Source organism: Phascolarctos cinereus, unplaced genomic scaffold (assembly GCF_003287225.1).
Source record: "Phascolarctos cinereus isolate Bilbo 61053 unplaced genomic scaffold, phaCin_HiC Scaffold_5;HRSCAF=322, whole genome shotgun sequence".
NCBI lineage: Eukaryota > Metazoa > Chordata > Mammalia > Diprotodontia > Phascolarctidae > Phascolarctos > Phascolarctos cinereus.
The window spans coordinates 15225475-15253200 of NW_027555958.1; the positions used below are offsets into that span (position 1 = coordinate 15225475).

General features: G+C 47.1%; 1 protein-coding gene across 3 annotated transcripts in view; it reads right to left on the reverse strand.

Annotated features, from left to right (window-relative positions):
- The window catches only part of ETV5 (ETS variant transcription factor 5), a 71563-nt gene that overhangs the window by 24158 nt on the left and 19679 nt on the right, over positions 1-27726 (reverse strand). For all 3 annotated transcript variants that reach the window (XM_078154691.1, XM_021005653.2, XM_021005654.2), the window contains 2 exons: positions 17686-17815; positions 16546-16866 (listed from right to left, as the gene is read on the reverse strand). In XM_078154691.1, the coding sequence (XP_078010817.1) occupies positions 16546-16866; positions 17686-17815 (451 nt within the window). The remainder of the gene's footprint in view (positions 1-16545; positions 16867-17685; positions 17816-27726) is intronic.

Sequence of the window (27726 nt, forward strand, 5' to 3'; positions counted from 1 at the left end):
GGGTGGAAAGCTAGAGGATCAGGTTTTACATAATATAGCAAATATTCTAGAACTGATAACAGCTAATAATACCAGCTAACATCTGTATAGTGCTTACTACATGCTAAGTGCTTTACAATTATCATCTCATATAATAATCCTCAAAAGAACCCTGTGAGGCGAGTGCTACTGTTATCTCCATTTTACAGATGAGAAAATGGAGGCACAGATGGCAGTAAAGTGACTCGTCCAGGGTCACATACCTAATAAGTGTCTGAGGTCAGATTTGAATTCACGAAGATGAGTCTTCCTGACTCCAGGCTCTATGCACCATGGCGCCACCTCAAGATCTAGAACTTGAAGGAATCTCAGAGACCACCTAGTCTAAACCCCCATTTTTACAGATGAGCAAACTGAGGCCCGGGGAAGTTATGGGACTTGCCCAAGGTCACGCAGGTAATGAGCACTGGAGGCACCTCTGATACCAGTGCCAGCCTGCTTTCCGTCACATTGGACTGTCTTCCCCATCAGTGCTGTCCAAAGTGGGAATGGGCTCCTGCACCCTAGGAGCCTGGAAGCTTGCACCTCCTGGGGGGTCTTCTCATCATTCTTTCCTTCATCCATAAAACAGGACTAAGACCGATGAGTCTAGTGCTTTGCAGATTCCAAAGCACTAGAGAAACAAGAAACGTGGGCTCGTCTCCTTTGTGCTGCAGGCCACGTGCTGCTGACAGAGGGGATGGAGGCCCTAGGTCACCCCAGGTTGGTCCAGATGACCCTTCCAATCCCGAGGTGCTAGAATTTCACTTAAAAAAATGCATTTTTCAGATGAGTGTGCTGGAAAGAAGGACCCGCTGCTTATGCGGCAGTCTGGTGCATTTACCAAAACACTGTCAGCGCAAACGATATCATTTTAGAACATGGACAATGGGAGCAATAGGTGGCCAACGGATCACACCCACATCAGTGGGGACCAGGCCGACCCCTAGTTGAGTTCACTCAAGTGTGTCCAAGGCTGGGGTTGAGGGGGTCGGTGGTTGGGATCATGGCCCTCTCCAGGTCGGCCACCTCCACACTTGTTTCCATGCATGGTGGTCTCTTAATGGGCGCTGAGGGCACATTCGTCTGAAACCTGAGTTTCGAATGTCTGACATGGAGTGGGCACGGGCACAGCGTGACTTGAAAGGGATTTTCAAACAGGGAACAGGGACGAGGCCAGAAAAGGAAGGGTTATTCCCAAGGCTCTTTGCCTCTCTGGAGGGTGAGGACATGCCTTTTCTCTCTCTCCTCACATTCCACTTCCCTCCCCGTCCTCCACCCGCCTCCTCCAAACACCTTGAAAGGCACTTTCTATCAATCAATTGCTTTTGATGGCACTGAGACAGCCCTGGTCCCCGTGGCCTGTAACCAGAGTCTTTGCAGCTGACAGGCCCGGATTACTGGACTTCCGCTCTGTGTCCCTCTCTCCTTCCAGGATGAAACCCTAGAGCTCGGCTGGTACAGCCCTGTCAGGAAAAGGCATTTTCAGATGGCCACCAGCCAGAAATCACTGAACGCAACTTGAAGGCAGCTTAGACATCAGATGCATCTAATTACTGCACGGATTCTAAAACTCAGGCCATTTAGGAACAGCATGTTGGGAGAGGGATAGAGAGAAAGGTAAAGTGCAAGGGAGAGCATGGAACACCGCCATATTCAGGAGCAAGCTTGACGCCGACCAGGGGACTGACTCGGTCCCCGTCCTTGAGCTTGGCAGACGTACCCTGACCTTTGCCTGAACCCTCCCCCTCCCCACAGTCCTGGGAAGGGTCTCGAGTGTCTTGTGAGCTACACAATGGGGGCCCTTCCTCCAGCCCTGGCCCCCGGCAGAACCCCGCCATCCTGAGCCCAACTGCATCGAGTTACAGCCGACGGCTGCTTTGCTACCCGTTTATTTAAGGAATTGGTTATTTGTTTGTCATATTTCTATGGCGCCTCCCTCCGAAGAGCTCACCCACGCTACCAACATTTGGTTTACATTAAGAAAGCCACCAGATGCTTTTTCTGCATTTCCTTTACTCTGATCGCTGCCAATACACACAGTCAACACAATGCTCACGGCAAAAATGGGAGAAGCGTGCATTAGACGAAACTGTTAGCGGGACACCCAAGTGCCCCGGGGGCCACCCCCCAAGTCAGCGGCAAGATAACCATGAAGTCCCCCAAGAAACCAATACCATTTAATGCTTTCATTAGGGTCACAAAGGAAGGGGCGAAAACAAAAAAGATGTGCCAAAAATAAGGAAGGTCGGAAGGAAATGGAAAGAAAAGAAGGTGTATAATGAATATACAGATTGCAATAAGACAAAGGTGGGATTATAGCTACAGGCATGGGAATGCAATCCACATTCATCATAAACAGCCCCAGAAGAGAGAAGTTGATGGACACCATCTATTACTTCCTATTACTGTTTACTCTTCTCCGGTGATAGGACTTAGAGAAAAGCCATTGTAAAAAAAAAAAAAAACAACCCAAAAAACAAAAGCCTCAGTCCTGAACTCCAAGAAGCCTCTTCAGCACAGCCTGCCAACCCCGCCTAGATTCAATTTTGCCTTTCCATAAAATATTAAAAGGTCTGCAAAGATAACATCCTCCTAAGGCTTAAGAAATGTTTAATCGATTTCTGTAGTTCAAACACAGGAGCAGTGAGGTGATCAAGGGTGTAGACACGTTGGCATGATATCTGAAGGCCTGGATATACAATGTGTCTATTGATAAAGCAGAATAGCAACAGGAAAGATCAGGGTTTATTTAAGTTTAAAAAAAAAACCCACAAAAAACAAATTCCTGATCTCTCGAGAAAATGGAAATATGAAGCCTAGAACAGCAGTGAGGCAAACTTAAGCCTCTGAAAGGAAAGCCTATTCATCATTTCAAGGCACAAATACAAAATATTAGCAGTCTTCTGCAGAGTAAATAAGATCTTTTTTTTTTAAATTTTGAAAATTTAAATCAGATATGAAAAAATGTTTTGCAAAAAGTTTGAAAACATATTGAAGCTCAGATGTTAGCATAAAACGAATTTCTTAATAATATGTTGCATTTGAGATCATATATTCATGCACTCTTTTTTTGTTTTATAGTTATGTCAGAAAAGGTCCTGAATTACACGAAGGGCCCGATTTTATGGAGCTCCCTATGATTTCTCTAAAGATTACTTATATTTCTTTGCTGACTCCTTATCCATTATTTTTATATCCTCCATTAAACTAGATGAACTTGACTAACACTATTACCCAAGGGTATGCTTAAAGAACAGACACTTTAAACAGGCTCCTAAAGAAAGGAGATTTGAAATCACGCTACAAGGTAACGCTTTGAAGGAGGAACTCCCAGAGAAGAGAAGGCTTAGGTAGGGACCTGAACCTGTTTTGAAGGTCTTTCAGGTGGAAGAAGGATCAGATCAGCTCTACCAGCAGCAATCATCAAAACAATCTAGTACTGGCTAAGAAACAGAGTGGTGGATCAGTGGGACAGATGAGGTACCCAAGACAGTAGTCAATGACCACAGTAACTCAGTGTTTGATAAACCCAAAGACCCCAGCCTTTGGGATAAGAATTCACGATTGGACAAAAACTGCTGGGAAGACTGGAAAACAACAGGGCACGAACTAGGTATAGCCCAACATCTCACACCGTGTAGCAGGATAAGGTCAAAATGGGTCCATGATTTAGACATAAAGGGTGACGCCATCAGCAAATCAGAAGAGCCACAAATAGTCTACCAGATCAATGGAGAAGAGAAGGGTTCGTGACCAAACAAGAGAGAGAGAGCATGAAATGTAAAACGGATAATTCTGATGACATTAAATTAAAAAGCTTTTGCACAAACAAAAGCAATGCAACCAAGATTAGAAGGAAAACAGAAAGTTGGGAAACAATCTTTACAGCAAGTGTCTTATTTCTCAAATACATAGAGAATTTAGTCAAATTTATAATACAAGAGAGGGAAGGAGAAACATTTTGACGGAAAAGTCTTGTAAAAATTAATGTTAAAATTCTCTTGACATGTAATTGGAGAAAAAAATAAAATACTATTTGAAAAAAGAAAAAAAAAGAAAGCTACTTCAACAATCCAGGTGAAAGTCAGGTAACAAGCATTTATTAAATGCTCATTAAAAGAAAGCCAAAAAAAATCCCCTAGACCTGTTCTATCAGGTTTCCAAGGGCGGGCATTCTCCCCCTCTCCCCTATCCCCCAGCAAACCAGAAAATGGGGAAGAATTATAGATGGGCAGAATTCAGCTCAACTTCCAAGGAAAAACATTAAGAAACGGCTGAAAATGAAAGGAACCACCTCACCATTAGTGGAGATGTTCAGAGCAGGAAGTCAATGATGACATGGTGGGGCCCCTGTGAGGCAGTACGGCCTAGCAGCTTCCATGCTAGACCTGTAAAGCCTGGAAGGCCAAGGTTCGAATCCTAATGCTCACAAGCTGTGTAATCCTTGGCAAGGCACTTCACCTCTCAATCTCTCTTCACCTATAATATGGAGAAAAGGCTTGTCCCTTCCTACCTCACAGGACTATTATAAAGCTCAGTGTTTTTTAGGGGAGCAGGCTAGAGAAGGTCAAGCTGCGTCACCTCTATGGTACCTTCCCAGAGCCGAGAGTCTGTGCTCTGGAGCTAGGAACAATCCGTATCTCTGTCCCTTATCCTTATGGCTGCAACCATCACCACATCAGAACAGGTCTTTCTAACTCACTGGGAATCCTTCAAAGAAGGTGGAGCTTGATGGTGCATTACAAACGCTGGTTATTTTACAATCACCAAGTCACAAATCCCTGGTTTTCTTGGGACTGAAGTGGGGATATTTAAGCATTTCCACCCTTGCTAGGCCCGAGGCAAAGGCCTTTGGAACTTCCAAGAACCCCTGAGAGCTTGGGCTTCTCCAGCAAGATGCCCATGGCCTGGCTCCTCTGGCTCAGACAGGAATTTTCAGCCTCTCACTCCCCGTCTTCAAGTTTCTCCCTCTTTCAGCTTGAACAAGTAAGAAACTAAAAGTTGGCATCTCCTCGGGGGATTTCTACTCCTCACTTGAGTTTTTTTCTCTTATTTCCAAAAACCAAAAACCAAAAGAGAGAGAAAACTTCTCTATGCTTCGCACTGTGTCCATAGTTAATCTTGTCCAACTCCGAAGGCTACTCAGATACTTGATATAGCTTTTATTCTTTAGGAGAGATAGCTTTTCTAGCTCTTTACCTCTCTCCTAGTCAATACCATCAGCATAGATAACATTTACATAGCACCTACTGTGTGCCAGGCACTGTACCAAGTACTTTATAAATATTATTTCATTTGATCTTCACAATAATCCAGGAGGTAAGTGCTATTAACACCCTCACTTTACAGACAAGCAAAGTAAGGCAAACAGGTCGCATGACTTACCCAAGGTTACACAGCTAGTAAATATCTGAGGCTGAATTTGAACTCAGGTCTTCTACACTCGAGGCCTGACACTCTATCAACTGCACTACCTTTCTATTAAAAATTCTCTGGCAGTCTACAAATCTTAAAACTCACCTTTGCAAGACAGAGCCTCAAAACCTTTTTCTATAGGGGCCAGAAAAAATTAAAACAACCTTGTTAAACAGAAAATTTCATGTGATGCTAAAATGAAAATTTAAAGTCAATTTAGGCAGAAATTTAAAGAAGCTTCATAGCGGCTAATGAGCTACAGGGTGTGTAATGAGGGCCAAATACACAGAAAACAGCTATATAATTTGAGAGAGAAATCTATGTCTTATATATCCTTGAAAATTAAGGACAAAGAACATGAAACTATATTCAATGGATGCAAAAAAAAAATCTCCCTTCTATTCTACAGTCTGTATTATGAAAAATCAAGAAAGGGACAAAGAGGGAAAGAAAGGAAGAAATATAGAGGTGAGAAGACTAGTAGAGAAAAAGACAGAAGACAGATGAAAGAGGAAAAAGAAACCACATATGCACATGTACATACAGGTCAAGGTAAGAGATCTCAGGACACAGAGACAGACTTTTATATTGACATAACATCTCCATCATGTATCTTTTAAAAATGTCATTAACAAAGTCCTGTTGCAAGTTTATAAGAGGGACAAATGAACATTTTAATTTGGATTGGTATTTGTTCCATGAAATGGGTGAAGTTAAATGTCAAGGCATCAGGTCCAAACTGGCACCAGGCAAAGGTGCAATGTCTTGCGTGTTGAATTCTGCCCTTATGAAAACAGGGCTGTTCAATGGGCATTGTGCATATGCACTGACGAGGACAATGAAGGCTTTGGCTGGTGGAATGAGGAATGGGTGTTGGACAAAAAAAGGGGAAGGATCATTTTTTGACCTGAAAAAAAAAACAAACCCCCAAAACTCTGCCATCAAATTCTAGTTTATATTCTTAATATTTTCATTAAAAAATTATCACCTTCAAGATGACAGATCATAGTTCTAATGAGCCACAGGGTGTGTAATGGGGGCCAAACACAGGAAGCAACTACATAACTGGAGAGAGTGCCATAGAATTTGATCAGAGACAGATCATAACTCCTATACTAGATGAGGGACAGTGCCTGGTACATAGTAGGTTCTTAAGAAATGTTTACTGGATGAATAAATGAATGAATGTGGGTCTAAAACTTTAAAATCAAGAAGCATTTCTCTAGTAATCTACTTTGAGAGAGGGCCTCAAAACTTTTTTCTACAGGGGTCAGAAAAAAATTAAGGCAACCTTTTTAAACAGAAAATTTAACATGAAGCTAAAATGGATTTCAAGTGAATTTAGGCAGAAATGCTGAGCACCAGGAACACGCATCCAAAGAATGAAATAATCCCTACTTGGAAGGAACTTACATTCTTACATCAAGGAGATTATAAGTGCATGCAGAATAAAGAGGCAAACGAACACCACGTGGTGTAGGGAAGGAGGGCGCTGGCAGCGGAGGTGATCAGGAAAAGCTTCGCGCACAAAGTGATGTGATCTGTGTCTCAAAGGAAGAGAGGGATTCAACAAGACTGGAGTGAGGAAGAAAGAACAGGCAACGCCAAGGCTTGGCGACAGGAGGCAGATGCTGCGTATGAAGAAGAGACAAGGTCAGCTTGGCAGAATCACAGGGAACAAAAGGGGAAGCAAAGTGCAACAAGAATGGAAAGACAGGTCAGGCAGAGCAAAGTTGAAAAGCTAAACAGAGAGAAAGAAGGGGAGGAGTGGCGCAAAGATGACTGAGCTTCTGATCTGCTGGAGAAGATGAGATCACGACTATGCGCAGAAAGATTAGTTTTGGCAGAGAGAAAGGCTCCCTCTTTCTCAGAGACTGGGAGAAAGGAAGACAGAGTAGGAGATGATGTCAAAGGGTCTTGAGAAGAGGGAACTCAGGTCGAATGGCCTCAACTCTTTTAGTAACATAAGAGGCAAGGTCCTCAACTAGGAGGGAGAGGGTGGAAGGAGAGGTGTGTGTGGTAGGCTTGAGAGAACGTGTGGAAATGCTTTTGCGAGGAATAAGATATGGAATCAATTAGGGAAGAATAAAAGCATTGCCTTGCTACAGTGAGGGCCCAGTTGAAGCTGCAGCAGCTGAATGTGTATCATAATGCCCAGACAGCACAGTCTGACTCCCTCCACCTCTATTCAGTAGTGAGTAGAAGGGGAGGAGGGAGGAGGAGTAATTCAGGGCTGAAATCTGTCCAGGAATGAGCAGCAACAGGACGAGGGCAAGGGATTCAGGAGGAGAGGACAGTGGAAAGCTGACCGTGCTAAGAGCAGGGTGAAGATCCGAGAGGCAGGGAAGCCAGAACAGGCAGGGAACGCCTTGAGAAAGAGGATGGGAAAAGAAGCGGCACTATCCATCAGAAGCTGGTGCTCCAGTAACCTCGGATCCTCGCTTGTATCTTCCACGTGACGGTGTGAGGTCCCTACCAGAGGCAATCAGCCCCACCATCTCTTTGCCAGTTTGGGACAGCATGATCCGGCTCTTCCTTCTCGCTAAGACTTCAAAGAATGAAAAATAATTTTGGGAAGTGGAATAAAGCTGACAGGGCAAGCAGACCTACAATAAATGCAAAGAGAAAGGGATAGTCAAATAAACCCGATACATCCCAGTTATCCAACCTGGTGACACAGTCCACGTAAGTGAACTTTCCGGATCTCAGAAACGTACCCCAACTAGGTGTCTATTTATTTATTTACTCTGGCAAATTAGGAGGTAGCAGGGAGGATTTTAAGCATTTGGAATGGAAATCTTTTAGAAAATGCATTAAACTCTACTTTGCTTTCATAAGCAGGATTATGTGCACCATGACTCCACCTCTCAGGGATACAGGTATAGCACAAGGTATGACAATTACGGTGCTTTGCTGTAAAACAGTGATGTTGCCTCTGAAATAGAAAGCCCCAAGATTTCGAGTTCCTGTTGGATGGCCAATCCACAGACCTCATCTATCAGTAAACAGTATAAGACCAACAGCATAAATGGATTATGAGCTGGGTTGGAGTCGAACAGAAGGGAAACAGCAGGCTGGACTGCCTCTGGGAAACTGCCAAGTTTTCTCAACACGCCAGTTCTCTCCCTGAAACACAGGGAGATCTTTGCAATGGCCACGGTGTCTCAGTGCTGTCTTATGGAACACCACTGCCTCCACAGAGTCATGACTGAGGACTGACCAAAAGAGAAGAGAGACATCGGGACAAACCCTGCGTGGGAGGATCTGGACAAAAGTGACACACGGCTGCGGCAGGCCCGGACGCGTCCCTGGGAGGGATGTCCATATTGATGGGGTCCCTGAGCCACCTGGGGATTTGAGTCTCCTCTGGACAGTTTGTCAGTCACTTCCTTTGATGGCGGATTGTCGAGCCATCTAAAGTCTTGCCTGACTCCTCCTAATGTACTACTTCAAATCTTGTATGAACTGGGAAGCCCTCCCTAAAGTGCTTAGTATTAAAGTAAGAAGCAGAGTAAGCAGGCTTTTGGTGGGAGTAGGATGCTTCTTAGAGGATCATAAGGACAGGCTCGAGGTGGGAGACACTTCAGAGGCCATCTAGGCCATCCCTCTGACTTCACAGATAAGGAAACTGAGGCCCAGAGAGGTTAACTGACTTGTCCAGTATCACACAGGTAGCACGTGTCAGAATCTGGCTTCAAACTCATGGCCCGTGACTCCAAGTTTGGTACTTTTTTCCGTTGTACATTGAGGCTTCAAATACTATTACCCGGAGAGGTGAAGCCTATGGGCTTACAGAGCTAGAGCTAGGAGGGACCTCACAGGTCAACTGGTCCAACCCTCTCCTTTTACAGATGAGGAAACTGAGGTCTCAAAAGATTAAATGACTTGCCTAAGGTCACACGGACGGTAAGGGACAGTGCCATGATTTGAACTCAGGTCCTCTGACTCTAAATCCATCACTCTTTCCACTGTCCATAAGCTCCTTGAGGGCAGGGGCTATCAACTTTCTGTCATGGTACCTTCAGTGCCTAGGCACAATGCCTTGCAAGCTGTAAGCAACTTAACAAATATTTGTTGAACTGTTTATGAATTAAACAGGTTTTCTTTTCTTCTGGTGAGTAAGGGGATTTTACTCTCTTTGGAGGTGTCATTGTATCCCAGAGAGAGTAAGGTTTACTTCGGATTAAGATTTCACCAATCTGAAGTCTAATGTAAGGAAAAAAAAAATCTGTCAGGAGAGCGGGTCAGGGAGCGCGCAGGAACGGCACTGAGCCGTGAACCAAGAGTAAGACTGAGACAAACGGAGAGCAGGAGGCTGGTAGACATCCCAGGAAAGCAGCAAGTACCTCGTGGCGGGACAACACGCACAGCACCGCTAGGGGCACGAGTTAGCCAGAGAATAGGGTTTGTGTAAGAAAGTAGAGGAAGATCCGACTGCAGCATTATTCAACACTGCAGGTGCTTAACGACTGCTCGGTACCTGGCTCCCTGTACAGTCAAGGCAGTAAGGACCCCACTGTGGAGGACCTGAGCTCTGAACGAAAGGATCTGCCCTTGAATTCCAGAGGCAGTGGGACCGGCAGAAGGGTTTTGACCAGGTAGGACGAGCTGGACAAACTGGTGGTTTAGGAAGACTGGCCTAGTAGCTGGGGGTAGACCAACCGAGCTGCTGAGAGAAAAACAAGGCTGAGAACTGAGCCTCGGGGCTGTGCCCACATTTGGAGATGGGGGAGGAAGAAGGAGAGCCAGAGGACACAGAGCAGTAACTGGAGGAGGTAACAGGAGAACCGGGACAGCCTAATGTTCCGGATGTCCAGAGAGAAGAGAATTTCACACTGGATGGTGGAGTCAGCAATGTCAAACCAAAGAAAGAGAGGACGTAGAGGCTGCTGAATCTGGCGACCAACAGCTTCTGGGAGCCTCCTCTAGAGCAACTGCAACAGAACGGGGAGGGCTGGGAGCCGGACTGCAAGGTGCGTAGGATGAGCGGGTGAAGAAACAAACAAGGAGCAAAAACTGCATGGGGATTCTGTGGAGGTCACCTCCTCTCTCCATTTCACAGGCCAGAGAGGTACGGCAGCATGCGGCAGAGTCAAGGTTTGAACCCAGGACCTCCTATGTTACCGCTGGTACAATGTGCCTAAACTTGGGGGTAATCCTTAAGCAGCCCCAGGCAGGGCTGGTCGTACATCACCAAGCATTCTTCGGCTCCCAGGAATACAGTGGGGAAAACATGGCCAATCAGCACATCAATAACAGGCAAACTTAAGGGAAAACGAGCCCGACTGGGCCAGGAGGCCCCTTCGTGACTGGCAACCTTGGGAACCTCACCTCACCGTTCAGCCTCCATCTGGGCCACCAAAAGTGGTATTTTACCTCCACTTTCATCACCGCCAAATGGAAAGGCAGATAACTCTAAAGTGATTAATATTCTCCTCTTACAAAGAGGGGACCGCACCGCCTGATACAAACACCTGAATTCTCTCAGCTCTTCCTACGTGGGGGATAACTGGGTTAGAGCTGATGCCAACCGAGGGGGCAGCGAGAGGTGGACCCATACCAAGAACAGCTGTCTGTGGCTTCCTTTGGCACGCGCTTCTGAAGGGGCTGGGAGACAGCAATCTTGGCTCAATCTGAGGAAGTCTAAAATAGATGATCTCTGGACACTCAGGCCTCCCCCCACTTGGACACCTCCCATCCACTGGTCCCACCCCATGGGGGGCCGAGATGCTCCCGCTGCCCTGGGCATCTCCCTCACGAGCTTCCTCCTGGTAGTTCTTGCTACGTCTACGTGGATCCCCTCCCTTCGGGAATGTCAGTCATATGCTTTAATGCTACAGAAATGAAATGTCGAAGTCAAATTACTCAAGCATACCTAATCATTTTAACGGCAGGCGGCCTTTGGTGAACACACAGTTAAGGGTCACTGGGGAAGCGGCCTCTTGCTCATTTTACAAGAACAGCATCTTGGCCTTTTACAGGGCCCAATATTAACTTATGGATAAGGTAACAAACGAGCGTTTATTACTAGGTGCTAGGGCCCATGCTAAGGGAAACAACCAAGACAGTTCTTGCTCTCCAAAAGTTTCCATTCTCCTCGAGGAAGACAAGGCGGGAGGGAGCTTGAGCACACGCGTGGCGACGACTGGGCAGGGTGAGTGGCAGAGCCCAGGGTCCCAGGATCTCAAAGCTTTCGCAACAGTTAGCAGGCGGCTAACTCAGAGGTTTCAAAGCCAGGCAGGGGCCTGCTCTGGGCCGCTGTACCCTATGGAAGGCCCTGCTTTACCAAGGCATGCAGCTGGGGTTGGTACTGCCTCTTCCCTATTCTCCCCAGGGCAGGTAGAACCAGGGGGGCCTGAGTGCCAGGCTCCAAAAGTACATTCCAGGGAGTATAATCCCTTAATAAGGTGAATTTGAGAAAGAAAGACATGTCATCCAATTCTTCTTTCTCGGATAATTAAGGGGACAAATGTCACCCCATCCCACCTCGGGCCCCCAATACTTCTGGACTATGATGCTCCAATTCCTAGTTTTCAACATCTTTTTCTGAGATTCCCATTTGACTTGCCCCCACACTTCTCTTACAGTAATACACACAGAAATGCCCTATCATTGGCTTGTTTAGTGGAGGGATGGTGTGGGAGAGACACCACTAAGGAGTGAGAAGGTGCCTCAAAGACACAAAGAACCAGCAGACCAAAGACACATTTCACAATTTTGCCCAGGGTCCCCATTTTTTCTTCAACTACACAGCACAAACATTCTCCACAAGAATATATTATTTAATTTCTAACGATGGGAGCTTAATTTACACTGTTAAGAAGACTTCCATCTATCTGTTTGCATAAATCTCCCACACAAGCAACAGTGGTTGGAGAAGCAATGTTAGTGAAACTAGGAGAATGATAGCCCAGCTTTATCTCCAGTCACCCCCAGATCACTACCTCGTCATGGTGGAAGGGCCTGTATAGCTCAATGAAACCAGAAGGTAGGCTGTGCAGGGTTACCCAAGATGGACAGGTCATAGTGGAGAGTTCTGACAAATGGTGATCCACGGAGGTGGGGTGGAGGGGAGAAAATGGAAACCACTAAAGCATCTTTGCCAAGAAAACCCCATGGATAGGACTAAAATGATAAGAGAGATGACACTGGAGAATGAGCTCCTCAGGTCGGAAGGTGTCCAATGGGCTACTGGGGAATAGCAGAGGACGACTACAAGCAGCTCCAATATTGACGAATGGGTGAGGCCAAAGCTGAAGGACACTCAGCTGCGGATGCCTCTGGTGACAAAAGGAAAGCTCAATGCTGTGAAGATCCATACTGCGTGAGAACCTGGAATGTGAGATATAAGATCTACGAACTAAGGTAAGCTGGATGTGGTCAAACAGGAGACAGAAAGATTAGACATTGTCATCTCAGGTGTGAGTGAACCCGAATGGATGAGAATGGGTGAATTTAAATTCAGATGATCATTACATCTACACTATGGGCAAGAAGTGATGCCAGCACTTCCTGGCAAACAGAGGGAGAAGAAATGAAAATAGTGTCAGATTGTATACTCTTGGGCTCAAAGATCACTGCAGACAGTGACTATAGCCATGAAATTAAAGGACCCATGCTCCTTGGAAGGAAAAACTGTGGCAAATCTGGACAGTGGAATGCAGAGACGCCATCTTGCTGACAAAGGTCCACATGCTCAAAGCTATGGTTTTTCCAATAGCAACGTATGGCTGTGAGAGTTGGACTATAAGGAAAGGCGAGCGCGGCCAAATCGACAGTATCAAACTGTGGTGCTAGAGCAGACTTTTGAGAGTCCCTTGGACAGCAAGGAGATCAAATCAGTCAATACCTAAAGACACTGACTCAGGCGATTCACTGGAAGGTCAAATACTGAAGCTGAAGCTTAAATGCTTTGGACACATAATGAGAAGATGGCACTCACTGGAAAAGACCCTGATGCCGGGAAAGACTGAAGGCAAGAGGAGCTGATAGTAAAGGATAAGATGGATAGATTGTGTCCTGCAAGCTCTGAACATGAACTTGGAGAGACTTCAGGAGATAGTGGGGGACAGAAAGGCCTGGTGTGCCATGGTCCAGGGGGTCCTGCAGAGCCGGATACAACTCCATGACTGAATAACAAAAGCTGAATGTACTCATCATACTGGCCACCAGGGAAGCTAGAGGGCTGGGTCAGGGTAGCTGGATGGCTCATCATTACTGGGGAAAGTATGTAAACGCACTTTTGGGCTCTCTTCTCCAGCCTCATCCTTCTCGACCTCTCTGCAGCCTTGGCCATTTAAGCACCCTCTTCTCCTGGAGTTCTGCTCTCTCCTGGCTCTCCTACCTGTCCGACTGCACCTTCTCATCATGCTCCTTTGCTGAATCTTCTTCCTCGTACTTAACTGGAGACATCAAGCATCTCCAGAGTGTGTGGAAGGTGGTCTCAGAGGGAAGGTCCTGGCTGGGATGGGCAGGCACAAGGTGGGATCTGGGCTGAATCTTAAAAGGCAAGGGGGAGCGGGCAGAATATTCCAGGCCTGAAGCAAAGGAAGGCCCGGTGGTCAAAGATGAAGGAACAGGGAGTAAGCCAATGTTTGCAGGGGAGTAAATATTAAGAAAACCAGTAACCAATGAAGTGTCTGCTTGGGAAGGGCCTCTGACATGAAACAGAGGCTTTATATTTGATCCCAGGGCTAACCAGGGGAGCAGGGCACTTTACTTTGGTGTTCAGGACTCCAGCCCTTTTAGCAGTGCTTGGCATACAGTTAGCACTTAATAAATGCTTCTTCTTACTTTCGTGAATTCATGAATTCTCCACTGCCTCTCCCCTCTGACTGGAAGGCAATGAACTCTTTCCAAAGCCTTCCTTCGTAGAGGGCTCAAATGTTGGCATCAGCAGGTCCCCAGGATCCCCTGCCCCCTCCCCAGGTTCCTTTTGTGTGTGGTCTTCCCCCATTAGACTGCAAGCCCCTTGAGGCAGATGCTGTCCGTCTTTCTCTTATTTGTATCCCCAGCACTTAGCACAGTGCCTGGCACGTAGCAGGCGCTTAATAAATGTTTACCGAACCGAACGGAATTTATTCGCTCGCTCCCTGCATGGAAGGCCCTTCTTCCTCCTGGGGATCCACTCAAGCTTTTCCCCTCCATTTTCTGTTGCCTCCTTCAGACAGACCCCAGGGCGGGCAAGCTGGAATATCCTGGTTCTCTAAACACATCTAACAACTTTGGCCTTCCCTGGCTCCCAAGCCTGGAACTCTTCTCTCCTTCTTTTGACATCTCACAGCGCTGGGAACCTTGTCTTTGTGACACCTTCTACACTCCCAATTATATGCTAGGCTTTTGTACAGCTCTTCTCTCTCAGACTAGACTCTAAGCTCCCCGTGGGCAGAACCTCATCCAGCGTTAAGGGGACAGTGGCAGAGCTGGGCTTGGGCAGGCTTCATCTCAAAGGCTGGATCAGCGAGGCCGGTGAGGAGTTAGGAAGCTGGGCTCTTACGCCATGCTCCTTCTGGACCGCATCCAAGGTGCTTCAGAAATAAGAGGGCCTTCCCGAATGTTTACCAATGTTAACTGAAATCACTTCCCCTGAGCAATGGTTGTCCAGATAGAGTAGAGCCTCCCCCTTGCTCTCGGTCTGTCTGTGTCCCCAGCACCTAGCACAGATGGTTAGTACACACTTGTGGAATGAGTAAATGCCTCACCATCTCCTAGCCAATCAAGGCAAGAGGGGTCTTCTGTTAGTAACCACTCCCGCCATCCCCCACCAGAAATAAGACTGTCAACGTTCAGTTTACGTTGTTGGTGCCTTTATGGGAAAAGGAAAAGAAGGGAAGGAAGAACCTGGTGTTTCATTTAAAACCAAAGGTGGTGGCAGCAGCCTTCCCGGTACACCACAGATCCAGGCCTCAGCCAGGCCCTTCCCTTCTCAAGCCCAGGAGGGAAGGCGGCCCATCTTACTGGTCAGGACCAGGGCAGCAGCAGCCCCGAGGCTGCCACTGCCCCAGCTCCCATTTCTGAGGCAACCTCGTGGTTTTTACAAACCTCTTATTCTCATTGATCTTCCTAGCAGCCAGGGAAGGAAAGTGGGGAGACAGGAGAGGTATCAGAGGGATGACTTCGTACGTGGGGAAACTGAGGCTAGGAGCCAGTAAGTGACCTGCCCACATCCCATGGCTGGGAAGACCCCAGGTGGGTCCGTGACTCATCTATGGAACCTGACATGCAATCTGAGCCCACTTCACCTCCAACAGTCCTACTGCTTTCCGTGGGGAGAGGAGATGTCAGACAGGAGTGAATTCAGAAACACCTCAAGCCCTGGATTTTAACTGGCCGGGAGTGCAGAAGCCAGCTTTGGCTTTTCCATGATCCTGGACGGGTCTCTGTACCTCCATCTTTCTCGTAGGAAAGCAGAGAAAGCACTGCCACAGAGGCAGGAGATTTCTGTTGTGAGGTGGGTCATTCGAACAGGCTCCCGGGTTTAGAGTTGGAAGCCACCTCAGAGCTGCTGAGACGAACCTTTCTGTTTTACAGATGAGGGAACAGAGGCCCAGAGAGGCTCGGTGCCACTGTGAATGTCTGAGGCAGGATTTGAACCCAGGGCTGCCTGACTCCAAATCCAAAGCTCTGTTCACTGCATGCACCACACCACCTTTTATAAATAAGGTACTTGGCTAAGATAAGTAATGAAGCTGTCTGCTGAGACTGGCTTTTGGAGACCTGCCCCACTATAAATGCACAAGGCAATGAGAGAACACCAGGCAGACAACCCCCAGGCCTTGGCTGGCTGTTAGTGATAGACTAGGAGGAAAGAAGCCCGAGGTGAGCCCCAGGCTGGGGGGAGGGCCCTGTGCTGACCTGTCTAACAGTGAACGTCTCTATCTGCCTCTCTCCAATGGGGACAGCATCATTTCCCCCTTCCTGGCCATCTTCACCAAGATGGCAAGATGTCTATGAACCACAGGGCACGTCTCTGATGCCCAAGGAGACCGAGACATTATGAGGGCTGGTACCCAGGGCTCAGACAGCAAGAGACTAGATAGCGGCATTCCTGGGCACGTGGCAGAGGAGAAAGGCCAAAGGGCAGGGATGTGGACCCAAACTGGAGCCTACCTTGGTTCAGATGGATACTGGTTCTCGGGCATCATCTTTGGCATCGGCATGGGTTGATGTGGTGGCCGAGGGATGGCAAAGGTTTGCTGCTGTTGTCTGGGTTCATGAAGGGCGTGGGGGGCAGGGACGGGAGTTGGAGCGGGAACGGGGACGGGGGCAGGGGCTGGGCCTACACCTTGCACAGGGCCTGCCGTGGCAGCGTGGGCTGAAGCCTGCACAGAAGCGGGAGGGGGTAGCAAGGAATTCTGATGGGCTGGTGACAAGGGGGTGGTGGGAGGGGTTAATGGCTTGAACCCAGAGGGGGGCTTCCTATCGTAGGCACTGTAAACAGAAGAAAAAAGGAAAAGGACCGTAATGCAGCAAGTAGGCCGCTAGCCTGCCCCCCCTGCCCCTTCCAAGGCTTCTCTGCATCTCATTGTTGCCAGGAAGTGAGAGCATTAACACAGTGAAATTGCTGGCAGCCCCAAGGGAACGCTTGTACCTCAGAAAAGTGGCTACATCACAGACTTAACACTTGGAGTGATTTTCTCAAAGATAATTTTAGCCCTTGCTTGCTTCCGGTTTTTTCTTTTAAATAATCATTAGGGCTTTTTTTTTTTCAGAGGATGAGGAAACACACATATACCACCCATAGGTTCCCTTTAATATATTATATACTGTATAATGTATTTTGTTAGAATGACCTGGAATGAACCAGGCTTTCTACCCAAGAGTTTATTTCTGCTAGAACATTACTAGAAATAACATGACTTCTCCCCTCCCATACCCTCCTTTGCCAGGCAGATCTACATTTACTGTATTTAGAGCAAAGGATGATTTCAAGTAACCCCTATTCCCACAGGCCTGGATATTCCTTAAGTAAAGGGCACAGCGGCAAGGCCTTCTGCATCTGTTCCCATTTCTAGATCACATCTCTGGCGTTTAAAGTTCACATTAACATAGGACAGACCTAAAGGGGGAGGGGGCAGGAGAGGAGGAGGGATCCACATACTGGAGGGCTTTGAAGGGGATTGTTTCTAGCCTCTCAGGCTCCTTGAGCCGCAGGGATCTCTGCATCTCCTAATGGGCTGGGCCCTGGAGAGGATGCCCCATACATCCCACGCTCCCATGGGGCCTTGGCCCGGCCCCCCAGCTACTTACCAATAGTTGTAGAGGCACTTCTCGCCATAGTTAGCACCAAGGCCTTGCTCATGGCTACAGGAGGACAGCTCGGCAGATGGGCTGTGCAGCTCACGCTTGATCTTGGCTGGAGGCGGGGCATGAAACACCACTGAAGGCACCAAAAAAGAGAGAGAAAGAGAGAGAAGGGAACAGATTAACAGGAAATCCATGTGTCCTCCTTCAAACCGTCACTGAGTAAGCAGAACTCATGTCAAGCCAAGTGACAGAGAGCCACACACCCGAAGGCAAGAACATGCCATTCTAAACCAATTCAAAGCAGTTTAAAGATGGAACCATCATCTGACCCTTTTATTAGCCAAGTCTATGTCCCACATTTCCTTGTCCAGAGGCTGGTTTCTGAAGAGGCTCAGCCCAGATCCCACCTTCCACAGCAGGTCTTTCCCAGGCTGGCCCTGCCCACGCCCTCCTTTCCTCTGAGGTTATTTCCAGTTGACCAGATATCTATATGTCTTATTTGTACATAATGTTCCAATAGCACCTCCTCTGTTAGACTCTGAGCTCCTTGTGGGCAGGGACTGCTTTTGCCTTTCTTTTGTATTCCTAGCCCCTTAGCCCAGTGCCTGACACGTAGTAAGCTCTTAATAAATGCTTGTTCATTGAAACCTTTTGAACGATCTTGTATTTGCTGGGGTCCCTCACTGTCTTACGCAAGTTGGTGGCAGATCTGCAGGAGTCAAAGCGCTTTAAAAAACAGGTCACAAAAGATAAGCAAGTGCACTCTGAAGATCACACACCTCACTGTCTGCTCTGAATTTAATGCCATAATTTCTACAATATTTCCTGATGGTAACTATATAGTTCCTGAGGTTACTAGAACAGTTTATGCACCACTGGAAGAACTTTTAAAGTAAAAGACAATAAACATTTCGATAAACATAAATGTGCAAAAATCAGAGAAAAATCTGATTCTTCTATTGCCATTTGGGTCACCTACAATTGGGATTTTCCTGAGATCTCAGTGTCCCAAGACCAGGAGTCCTTACAGTATCATCAAGAAAATGAGACTCCTGGGGCAGCTAGGTGGTGCAGTAGATAGAGCATCGGCCCTGAATTCAGGAGTACCTGAGTTCAAATCCAGCCTCAGACACATAACACTTACTAGCTGTGTGACCCTGGGCAAGTCACTTAACCCCTCTGCCTAGCCCCCCCCCAAAAAAAAAAGAAAAGAAAATAAGACTCCTGACAGCAAGGGGTGGTCCAGAATTGCTGAAAGCCCTTTTCACAAGTGCAAGTCAGTCTACTCTTCTATTAAATTCTGGGCTCAAGTAGGGCCTGTCCAAGGTACAGGTACTCACAGAGTAACTCAAGCGTCTACCTATCCAATGGCACCTCACAAGCCTTGGCACATGCAGTCTTCACCCACTCAACCATTTGGCTATTGCGATGTGCAGAATTCTGGGCCAAACTCTTCTGGGGAGACACGGATTTCATTAAGGAAGTGTGACAGCACTCTATCTTTTATGCTATACAAGGTAAATTGGGGGAAGCAGCTGTGAGTTGAAGGAAACAAGGGATTGTCAAAGGTGGAGGTAAGGTGAGAATGGATTCCAGAGCTAGGGCGACAACCAGAGAAAAGGCCAGAAGACAGAAGATGGAATGGAGTGGGTGAGGAAAGCAGGAAGGTCAGTTGGCTTGATCACGGGGAACAGGAAAGGAAACAGTGATGCACCAATACAGAAAGGTAGGTTGGGGCCAAGCTGTAATGGACTTCAAAGCTGATCAAGCTGCTATCTCATCCAAGGACTGACTGGAATTTACCGTGTAGGGAGTACCAATGAGGTGGAACCCACGACCTGCTAAAGTGATCCCTTCTATTTTAAGGCAGTTTTTTCTTATTTCACCCCTAAGTTTGCTTCTACAACTCCCCCACACCGCTCCCAGTTCTGCCTTCTGGAGCCAAGCAGAACAAGTCCTTTATCCAGGAGCCAGCTTTTCTGACAGCTAAAGGGAGGTGAATTGTTATATCCTTCCTGGGTCTGCTCTAGGCCAACCATTCTCAGGTCCTTCAACTGACCATCATACAATATGATCTCCAAGCCCTTGCTCGTCCTCGTCCCCTTCCTCTGGATACTCCTCAGCTTACTGATATCCTGCCTAAAACATGGCATCAAGACCTGACCGCGACATTCCAGATGTGGTCTGACTGAAGGAGGATGCAGAACCACTCTCCATCCCGGCCCTATTCCTGGACCTTACGCATCTTCTAATGCTGTCTAATACTGTAATTGCTTTCCTGGCTGCCAATTAAGCAGAGCTATTCAATCTTTATTTGGCTTGCTTTCTCTGCCAAGAAACACTGGAAACAAGAGGGAAAAAAATGACTCCTTGGGCTTGGATAGCTAAGACAAGTCAGATTAATAAGAAGGTACCTCATTGTCCTCGATGGATTCAAACCCTGGGGCCCAAAGGAACCAGTTCCTCCAGCATTGAACTACCACATAGGCCTGCTGTGCCAGTGTCAGCCAGATGCGAAAACCACAGGAAAGGGGCAAGGCACCACCACAGAAAAGTGAATGTGGCCCCAATTTTCTAAGGCGGTAAGAGAGCAGAATCTGCAAACTGTAAGGCAGTGCACTTCACTTGGACTTCTGGGACAGTTCTGGCTTCGATATCAGAAAGATGAATCGCTAGTGAGTGAAGAGGTGATGACAAAGAACAGGTCATGCCAGACTAACCTTATTTCTTTTTTTTTTTGACAGGGTTATTAAACTTGTAAATGAGGGGACTGCCATCCATCTAGTTCACCTAGGCTTTGAAACAGAAGTTGATAAAGCATCCCGTTTTATTCATTGATGAAGACAGATAGTTATGGACTACTAGTCATTACAATTACATGAGGGTAACGGGTCATCACCATCTGGGCTTGAATGCCGAGACTCAACACGTAGTTAATTCTCACTCAGTGGCACTAGGGTAGAGCACACTCCAGTGGGGAGGCCCAGAGATCTGTACTTAACCCTATGTGACTGAACATTTTTTATCAGTGATTGGGATAAAGACATAAATGGCATGCTCATTTTTATAGGACACAAAGCTGGGAGGCCCAGCTGGATGATAGAGTCAGGATTCATAACAGATCATGAGAGGCGACAGCACTGGGCTGAATCTGATAAGATGAAATTCACTGATGATAACCATACGCTCTTAACCCTACACATACAGGATGAGGGAAGCAGTTCATCTGAAGAAGAGCTGGGGGTCTAAGGGCACCATAAGCTCAGTCTGAGTCAGCAGTTCAATGTGGTGGTCAAAAAAACTCATTGGATCTGAGGCTGTATTGAGAGGCCCGGCTTCTCCCTCTGCCCTCTGCTATAGAGCACTCTGCTCAATTCCTACTTTAGGAGGGACAGTGATAAGCTGGAGACCAGCCAGGGGAAGGCAATGGGGATGGTAGTGGTCCAGGTCATCTGAGAACGAGGTGAAGGAGCTAGGCTACTGAGCTGGGGAAGAGAAGCCTCAGGGCTGCTTTTAAAATAAGACTGTGGGAGGGAGCTGAGGCTTGTTCCGTCTGGCCCCCTGGGACAGAACCAGGACAAGAGGTGGAAGCTAACGAAGACACAGATTTAGGCTGGAATTCAGGAAACAGTTGCTGCCAATCAGAGCTGTCCAAAGGCGGTAGGTTCCTCCTCTCTGGAGAGCTCTGAGGTGGACTGGACAAGCTGATCACTTCTTAGGGACATTACAAGGGACGTCCTTGTGTGTAGGGGTTACTTGGTGCCCCTTGGGGTCCCTTCCAACTCTCCAATTCTGTTATTGCATCGTGGAACTCTGTGGCCAATAAAGCCAGCTGCAGAACAGAACAGGAAGCTAACACTGGAGAGCACTGCATTTGGGAACCTGCGTCGCATCGACGATGCTCCCAAGTTGCCTGTCCATCTTTTTAATATCCAAAGGCTCCTGATAACTCTCTGGCTGCAGATCAGAAACTAGCAATTCTCAGAAGATTTTTTAAAAATCAGGTTAACTCTCAGCGAGCTTGTGGAACACACCAGATCTTTTCAAGTGCCATCTAACTATAAGGAAGGACCTTTTGTGGGAGGAGAGCCATTGAGGCTGACTTTGGCCCTACAAAGTCAAATGCTCTTGTAATCAACGACCTCCGCTACTCCTTACGTTCTTCAGACCGCTCATCTGTCTGACTCTCAGGAGGTGATCTGTTAAATCAATTTCCTATCTGTGGTCTGAGATATTATCAGAACATACATATACCACTCTCAAAAGACTTGAAACAGAAGAAAAAATGGGCATTTAGATCGGTGGTTGTCGATGTCCCCTCTCTCACCATCTCTTTGGGAGCTTCTTCTTTCTTTTAGAGTACAAAGATCTTACTTGGATACATGTATCCAGTGCTCCAAAATGATGCTCATATATATTCCTTCTTTATATTTTTACGAGATCACAGGATTTTAAGAGACCCCAGAGGCCTTCTTATCCTATTCCCTCATTTTTACAGATGAGCAAACTAAGCCCAGAAAGGTGAAGTCAGATGCCCAAGGCCACACAGACAGGAAGTATCGGGGGCAGGATCTGAACCCAAGTCCTCCAGCTTTAGAGCCACAAGTTTCCTTAGGTCCAACAACACTTGCCAGGATCTTTCTTATGTGTTATTTCCACTCCACCTGAATTCTACAAACATTTACTAGGTGCTAGCCAAGTGGGCGACACTGTGCTGGGCAAGGGGCTATAAACACAAAGATGTAACAGCCCCTGCCCTCAAGGATCTTGTATTTTATTGGAGGATGCAACTCTTCTTGGATTCAACTTCCAGAAATCCTTCTGACTCCAGGTCATGATACAAACGCTGGCTCTTCTGTCCCCTTTCACTTCCATCCGCTGTCTTCCATCTCCTTTCACCTATAAGTCTTCTGGCTCAGTTGTTATCATGACAAACTTTCTGGAGCTTCATTTCCCCCAGTGCTGTTTTTCCATGTTTAATGAAGCAATATTTCTTGTAATTTTCCAACATCTTTCTCTGCAGATTTTTAACGAGTGAGCTTGTATTAGCTTCTATTATAAACCAATTCTCTGGCAATACTCTTCTTATTCACCAAAATTTCCTTCCCCCGACTCACTGCTTACTTCCAAAAGAGTTTCAGGCATTTAACTCTCCATCGCAGTGATCAGCAGAACTGGCCAGGGGAAAATTCTAGTATACAATCTGTCTCCCAACTAGACTTTAGAGACATTATGGAAAACTCCCAAATAAGAAGAATTCTGTGGCAAGGTCTTGAAAGCCTCACTTGGCCTTTAAATGGTAACATCTGTTTGGCATCCCCACATTCAGCTGATTATAGGATCACAGATTTAGAGCTGGAATGGACCTCAGAAGTCCTTCAGCCTAACCCCCTCATTTTGTAGATGAGAATTCCGAGGCTGAGATATTAAGTGTTTTTCATATCCCTAAAATACCTAAGCTACAGTCTACAAAAGTTATTCCAGGTGACCACTCCACTACTGTACAAAGTAATGAAATCAAGCTGCTTACAGGAGATCCAGCCTTCCATCAGAGCTGCCGCCGAAATCTATTCACTGTAACCACTGAGCAAACAAGTGTTTGGTCTAGTGCCCCTAGGGGCAAGATGTGATAAAAACAAATGGGACCTGCTTCCTATCCTCAAGGAGTTTGCAATCTAGCAAGGGAGCGAAGGCAAATTTACAAATAATCATAATACATAAGACAACGTACAATGTGGCATAAAGTAAAATAAGAGTCCAGAGAACTGTGTTTATCTAAAAGATCTGCAGAATCCCAAGGAATCAGGACACCAAATAATACTCCACTGCCCACAGAGCTACATCTAAAAATAATTTAAGTAAAAAAGGAAAATGGCGGTTGTTGTTTTAATGTCTTTACTATACAAGAAATGAAACATTCAACGCAAACCAATACTTCCATCCAAGAAAGGGCCTGGAGGTTCCAAATATCATTTCCTCTGGCAGGAATAGGAAGGAGCAGAGAGATATTATGATGTAAGGTGAAAATGTCTTTGAATTGTGTTTGCTTTCTTTCTCTTTCCTTCCTGTTTTTCAGTCTATTCATCTTTCAAAACCGAAAGGCAGAATGGGATAGTGGCTACAGGCCAGCCTTGGAGTCCCTCAGGAAGCCCTGGGTCCAAGTGCTTCCTCTACGCTTCCTGGCTGTGTCACCCTGGGTAAGTCACTTAAATCTCTCAGTGCCCCAGACAACTCTCTAAACTCCTGGTTACATAAGATGCAGATCTTAGATCTGCCTCAGCAGAGGACGTCTCTACACCAGGAATTCCCCACACTTGCAAAATCACAGGTGTGGACCAAAAAAACCAACTTCACTAAGTAAGTCCAAGAAGAGTCATCTCTGTATAGTCACAATGCTTAAGTCTACATTTGAGAAGATTATTTTGCAAAGAGGCATGACTCACTTCAGATATCCAGACATAGGAGGCCCCAGATAGTCAGAGTGGCCAGCTACCAACTGAACTTGCTTTAATGATAACTTCACTTGTCAAAAGGCAGAAAAAGCAACAAAGGGAAAGTATATTCTGGATCTGCTGGGTTAGTCACGATAGGGATCTTTGGGAGGAGGTAACCATTCCATCTTAGAACTGACTACAGAGAAGAAAAGGAGGCCAGCGGAGCCTCATAGCTGTCTAAAGAAACCGAGATGGAAACAGAGAACTCGCTGACCTACTTAGACTTCAAACGAACAAACACAGAGAGGATGGAAGCCATGGGAGGTAACTGGGGAAGAACAGAAAAGCAAAGAACAGTCCTACAAAGATGATGTCAGGAATGGCCCACTGAAGACTGGGCTGAGACCCACGAGTCAAGTTGAGGATCCCCAGTCAGCCACGACAGGGCGTCAGGGGGCATCGAGGCCAGCTCCTTCATCTTACAGATGAGCAAGTGGGGCCCAGAGAAGTTAAATGACTTGCCCAACATCACCGAGGCAATGTCAAAGGTAAGATTTGAACCCAAGTCCTCTGACTCCAATCAGCCCTGCTTCCCCTACACCATGCTACAGCAACACTTTTAAAAAAACAAAAAACTGTCTTGCATCTGAAGGGCTGTCATGACTCAGAGCCACATAGCCTGGAAAAACCTCGCTAAAGAGATGGGCCCTAATTCCAGGGAGAAGCTTGGAGTCGTTACAAGCCCCGCAGTCTCCCCCAGCTAGGCGAGCCCACTCTCCTTCTGGCCCATTCTGGGCTCAGTCACTCTCCGCGTGCCATTTGTTCAGCTTCTGGGCTGCTGCCCAATCAATCAATCAACCAGTAAGCACTTACTAAGTACCAACGTGCCAGACACTGTGCCACACGTCGGGCACAATGAAGATGACCCCTCCCCCAAAAAGAGAGAAAGAAAGAGAGGAAGAAACATCTCCTGCCCTCAGGGAGCTCCCATTCTACAGGGGAGACAAGCGTGGACAAAATGGAAGCGACATCAGTCCAGGACAGCTCTGGGGGAAAGTCCCTAGCAGCTGGGGAGAGCAGGTAAGGCCTCACGGAGAAGTATGAGGAACTCCGGAGCTAACTGAGGGATTCTAAGAGGCAGAGGAGAGAAGGGCATGCACTTCAGGCATGGAGGCACTGAGCAGGGGGAGAAGTGCCATGTGTGAAGGAGAGCTGGGCCTGAGCATTTGCCGAGGGGCAGTAACCAAGAATAAGGCTGGAAAAGTAGCTTGGAGCCAAGCTGAGAAACAACTGAGACCAATATAGGCATCTGCATTTGATTCTGGAGGTGACTGAGAGCTACTCGAGCTTCCTGAGCAAGGGAGTAACATGGCCAGGCCACCGGGCTTTGGCAAGAGGGCGAAGGCTAGAATGGAAGGGCAGAGACTTGGAGCAGGTCCACCAACAAGGAGCCTACTGTGACAGCCCAGTGAAAGGTAACGAAAGCCTGGCCTGGGTTGGTGGCCATGGGAGTGGAGAGAAAGGAGAGATGCGAGAAGGGCCGTAGATGCAGAATTTAGAAGATCGGGCACTTGACTGAATGTGCGGGGTGAGGGTGAGCAAGGAGTCAAGGGCCGGTGGTGATGTTGCCAGTTTGTGTGAATAGAAGGATGGTGGCATACTCGAAAGAAGAGGGATGGAGATTTGGGGGCAAAGGTAACGAATTCTGTTTTGGATACTTGATTCTGAGATACCTATGGAACAACTAAATGGAAATGTCCAACAGGCAGCTGGTGATGGAGAAGTGGAACTCGCAAGATGGACAGCTCTGGAAGGGGGAATGGCAACGTGATGGCAACTGCGTTCACGGGAGCTGATCGGGAGGGAGAAGAAGAGAAGGTCCAGAACGGAGCTTGGGGATACACTCTCAGTCAGGGTAAGGAATATGATGGAAAAGTGGCAGTTCAATAGGCAGGAGACCCAAGAGAGGGCGGCATTATGAAAAGCCAGCACACACACCCAGGAGAAAAGTGTCACACGTCACAGAGAGGGCAAGAAGAGTGAAGACAACTGAGAAAAGGCCACTGGATGCTGTCAAGAGCTCAACTAGAGCTCAGCCGAGTGATGAGTTTGGAAGCCACTGAAGGGGCCTAAGAAGTGAGAAGATCCGAAAGAGACAAGTGTAGAGAGCCTTCCCCGAGGAGCTGGGCTCTGAGAGGGAGGACTGCTGGTCATCTTTCGTACTCGAAGACAATGACATCACGATGTTGGGGTCAAGGTACGGTGTGTCTGACAAGCTTGGAACGCTCTGCCACAGGCCCAGCACAAATAGTCTGCTCGAACATTTGGGATGGAGATGTCCCCAGATTTGTGTAGCTCACATTTCCCTTTCGCTCTGTGATTCTGCTTTACTCATAGAGCACAGTACCTTCTTAGACGCAGGGAGGTCCTGAGCTGGCATCTCCCATGTCTCCCAATCGATTCCTATGCTTCTCAAAGAAACCTTGAATGTCCTTGTAATGCTTCTTCTGACCTCCATGTGAGCTCACACAGAGATCGAGGAGAGATATGGCATGAAAGGGTCAAACTGCATTTCCTACTCTGCATAAATAGAAATTTTCTATCCACCTTGTTTTCTTTGTGGGCAGTCATAATTTTTATCTTTTTATTATTCTGTCTACAAGGATCCTATTACTCCCAGGCTGGGGGGCAAGAGGAAGGGTCCATGATTCAAAAATAAGGGCTCTCCTGGTCATAACAGCAACGTTGGGCCACTCTGCTCTTGCCAGATTTCCTAAAACCCCCCACCTCTTTTTGATGATCTCTTAGACCCTGACTAGTTTGCACAATGAGGCAGAACCTCTAGATGTCTTGGGATCCCTTTCTAAATAGCACCTGGGGAAAAAGGAAGTCAACATACCTGCCTAAGAAGCAACATGGTCCTTTTACAACAGGAGGAGTGAATGAGCTAGTTGGTCCATTTAGAGAAATGCTCATTCCTCCTGTGGCACCTGCTCTTGAGTCCAAGCCTGCGGATGTGAACTCCCTGACAAGCTGCTGGCCCCCCCCGGCCAAGTCTGCCAGCAAGCTTCCCTTTGTCATCAACCTGAATCAAATCCAGAGGAGAGGCCTTTTAGGATGACTGACAGTTTAATTCAAGGGGAAGTTTTCTAACCTTGTGTCCAAAGACCGGCCTTTTGGCATTTTTGAATCCACCAAGCTCTCACTTTGCCCCAGAGTCCCAGACAGCATCATTTACGGGCCCACGTACTGAAGGATTTGGGCTGCAGAAAAGGCCGATTCTTTTTGTCTGTATGCTTTGCCTGCCCTTAAAGACTTGGTCCTTCTTTGTGTTTTAACTTCTTCCTTCCCTGAGGTAAGCGTCCCTCACTTTTCCAAATCAGAAGTGGAGTCATGCCCTCAGTCATTCAACTAGCCAGGTTCTCCCTGTGTTAGGGGGGGATTCTGGAGAGAATCTAGCCTCCTGCTTCTCCAGTCTAGCAGGGTCTCCATTATTTAAGCTCCGACCACACTAGGCCTCTGGACAACAAGTTCCAACAAACTCGAAACACCTATGATGATAGTCCAAAATCCCAAAATTGGACACTTCTGTCCTATTCTAGAAGCATGG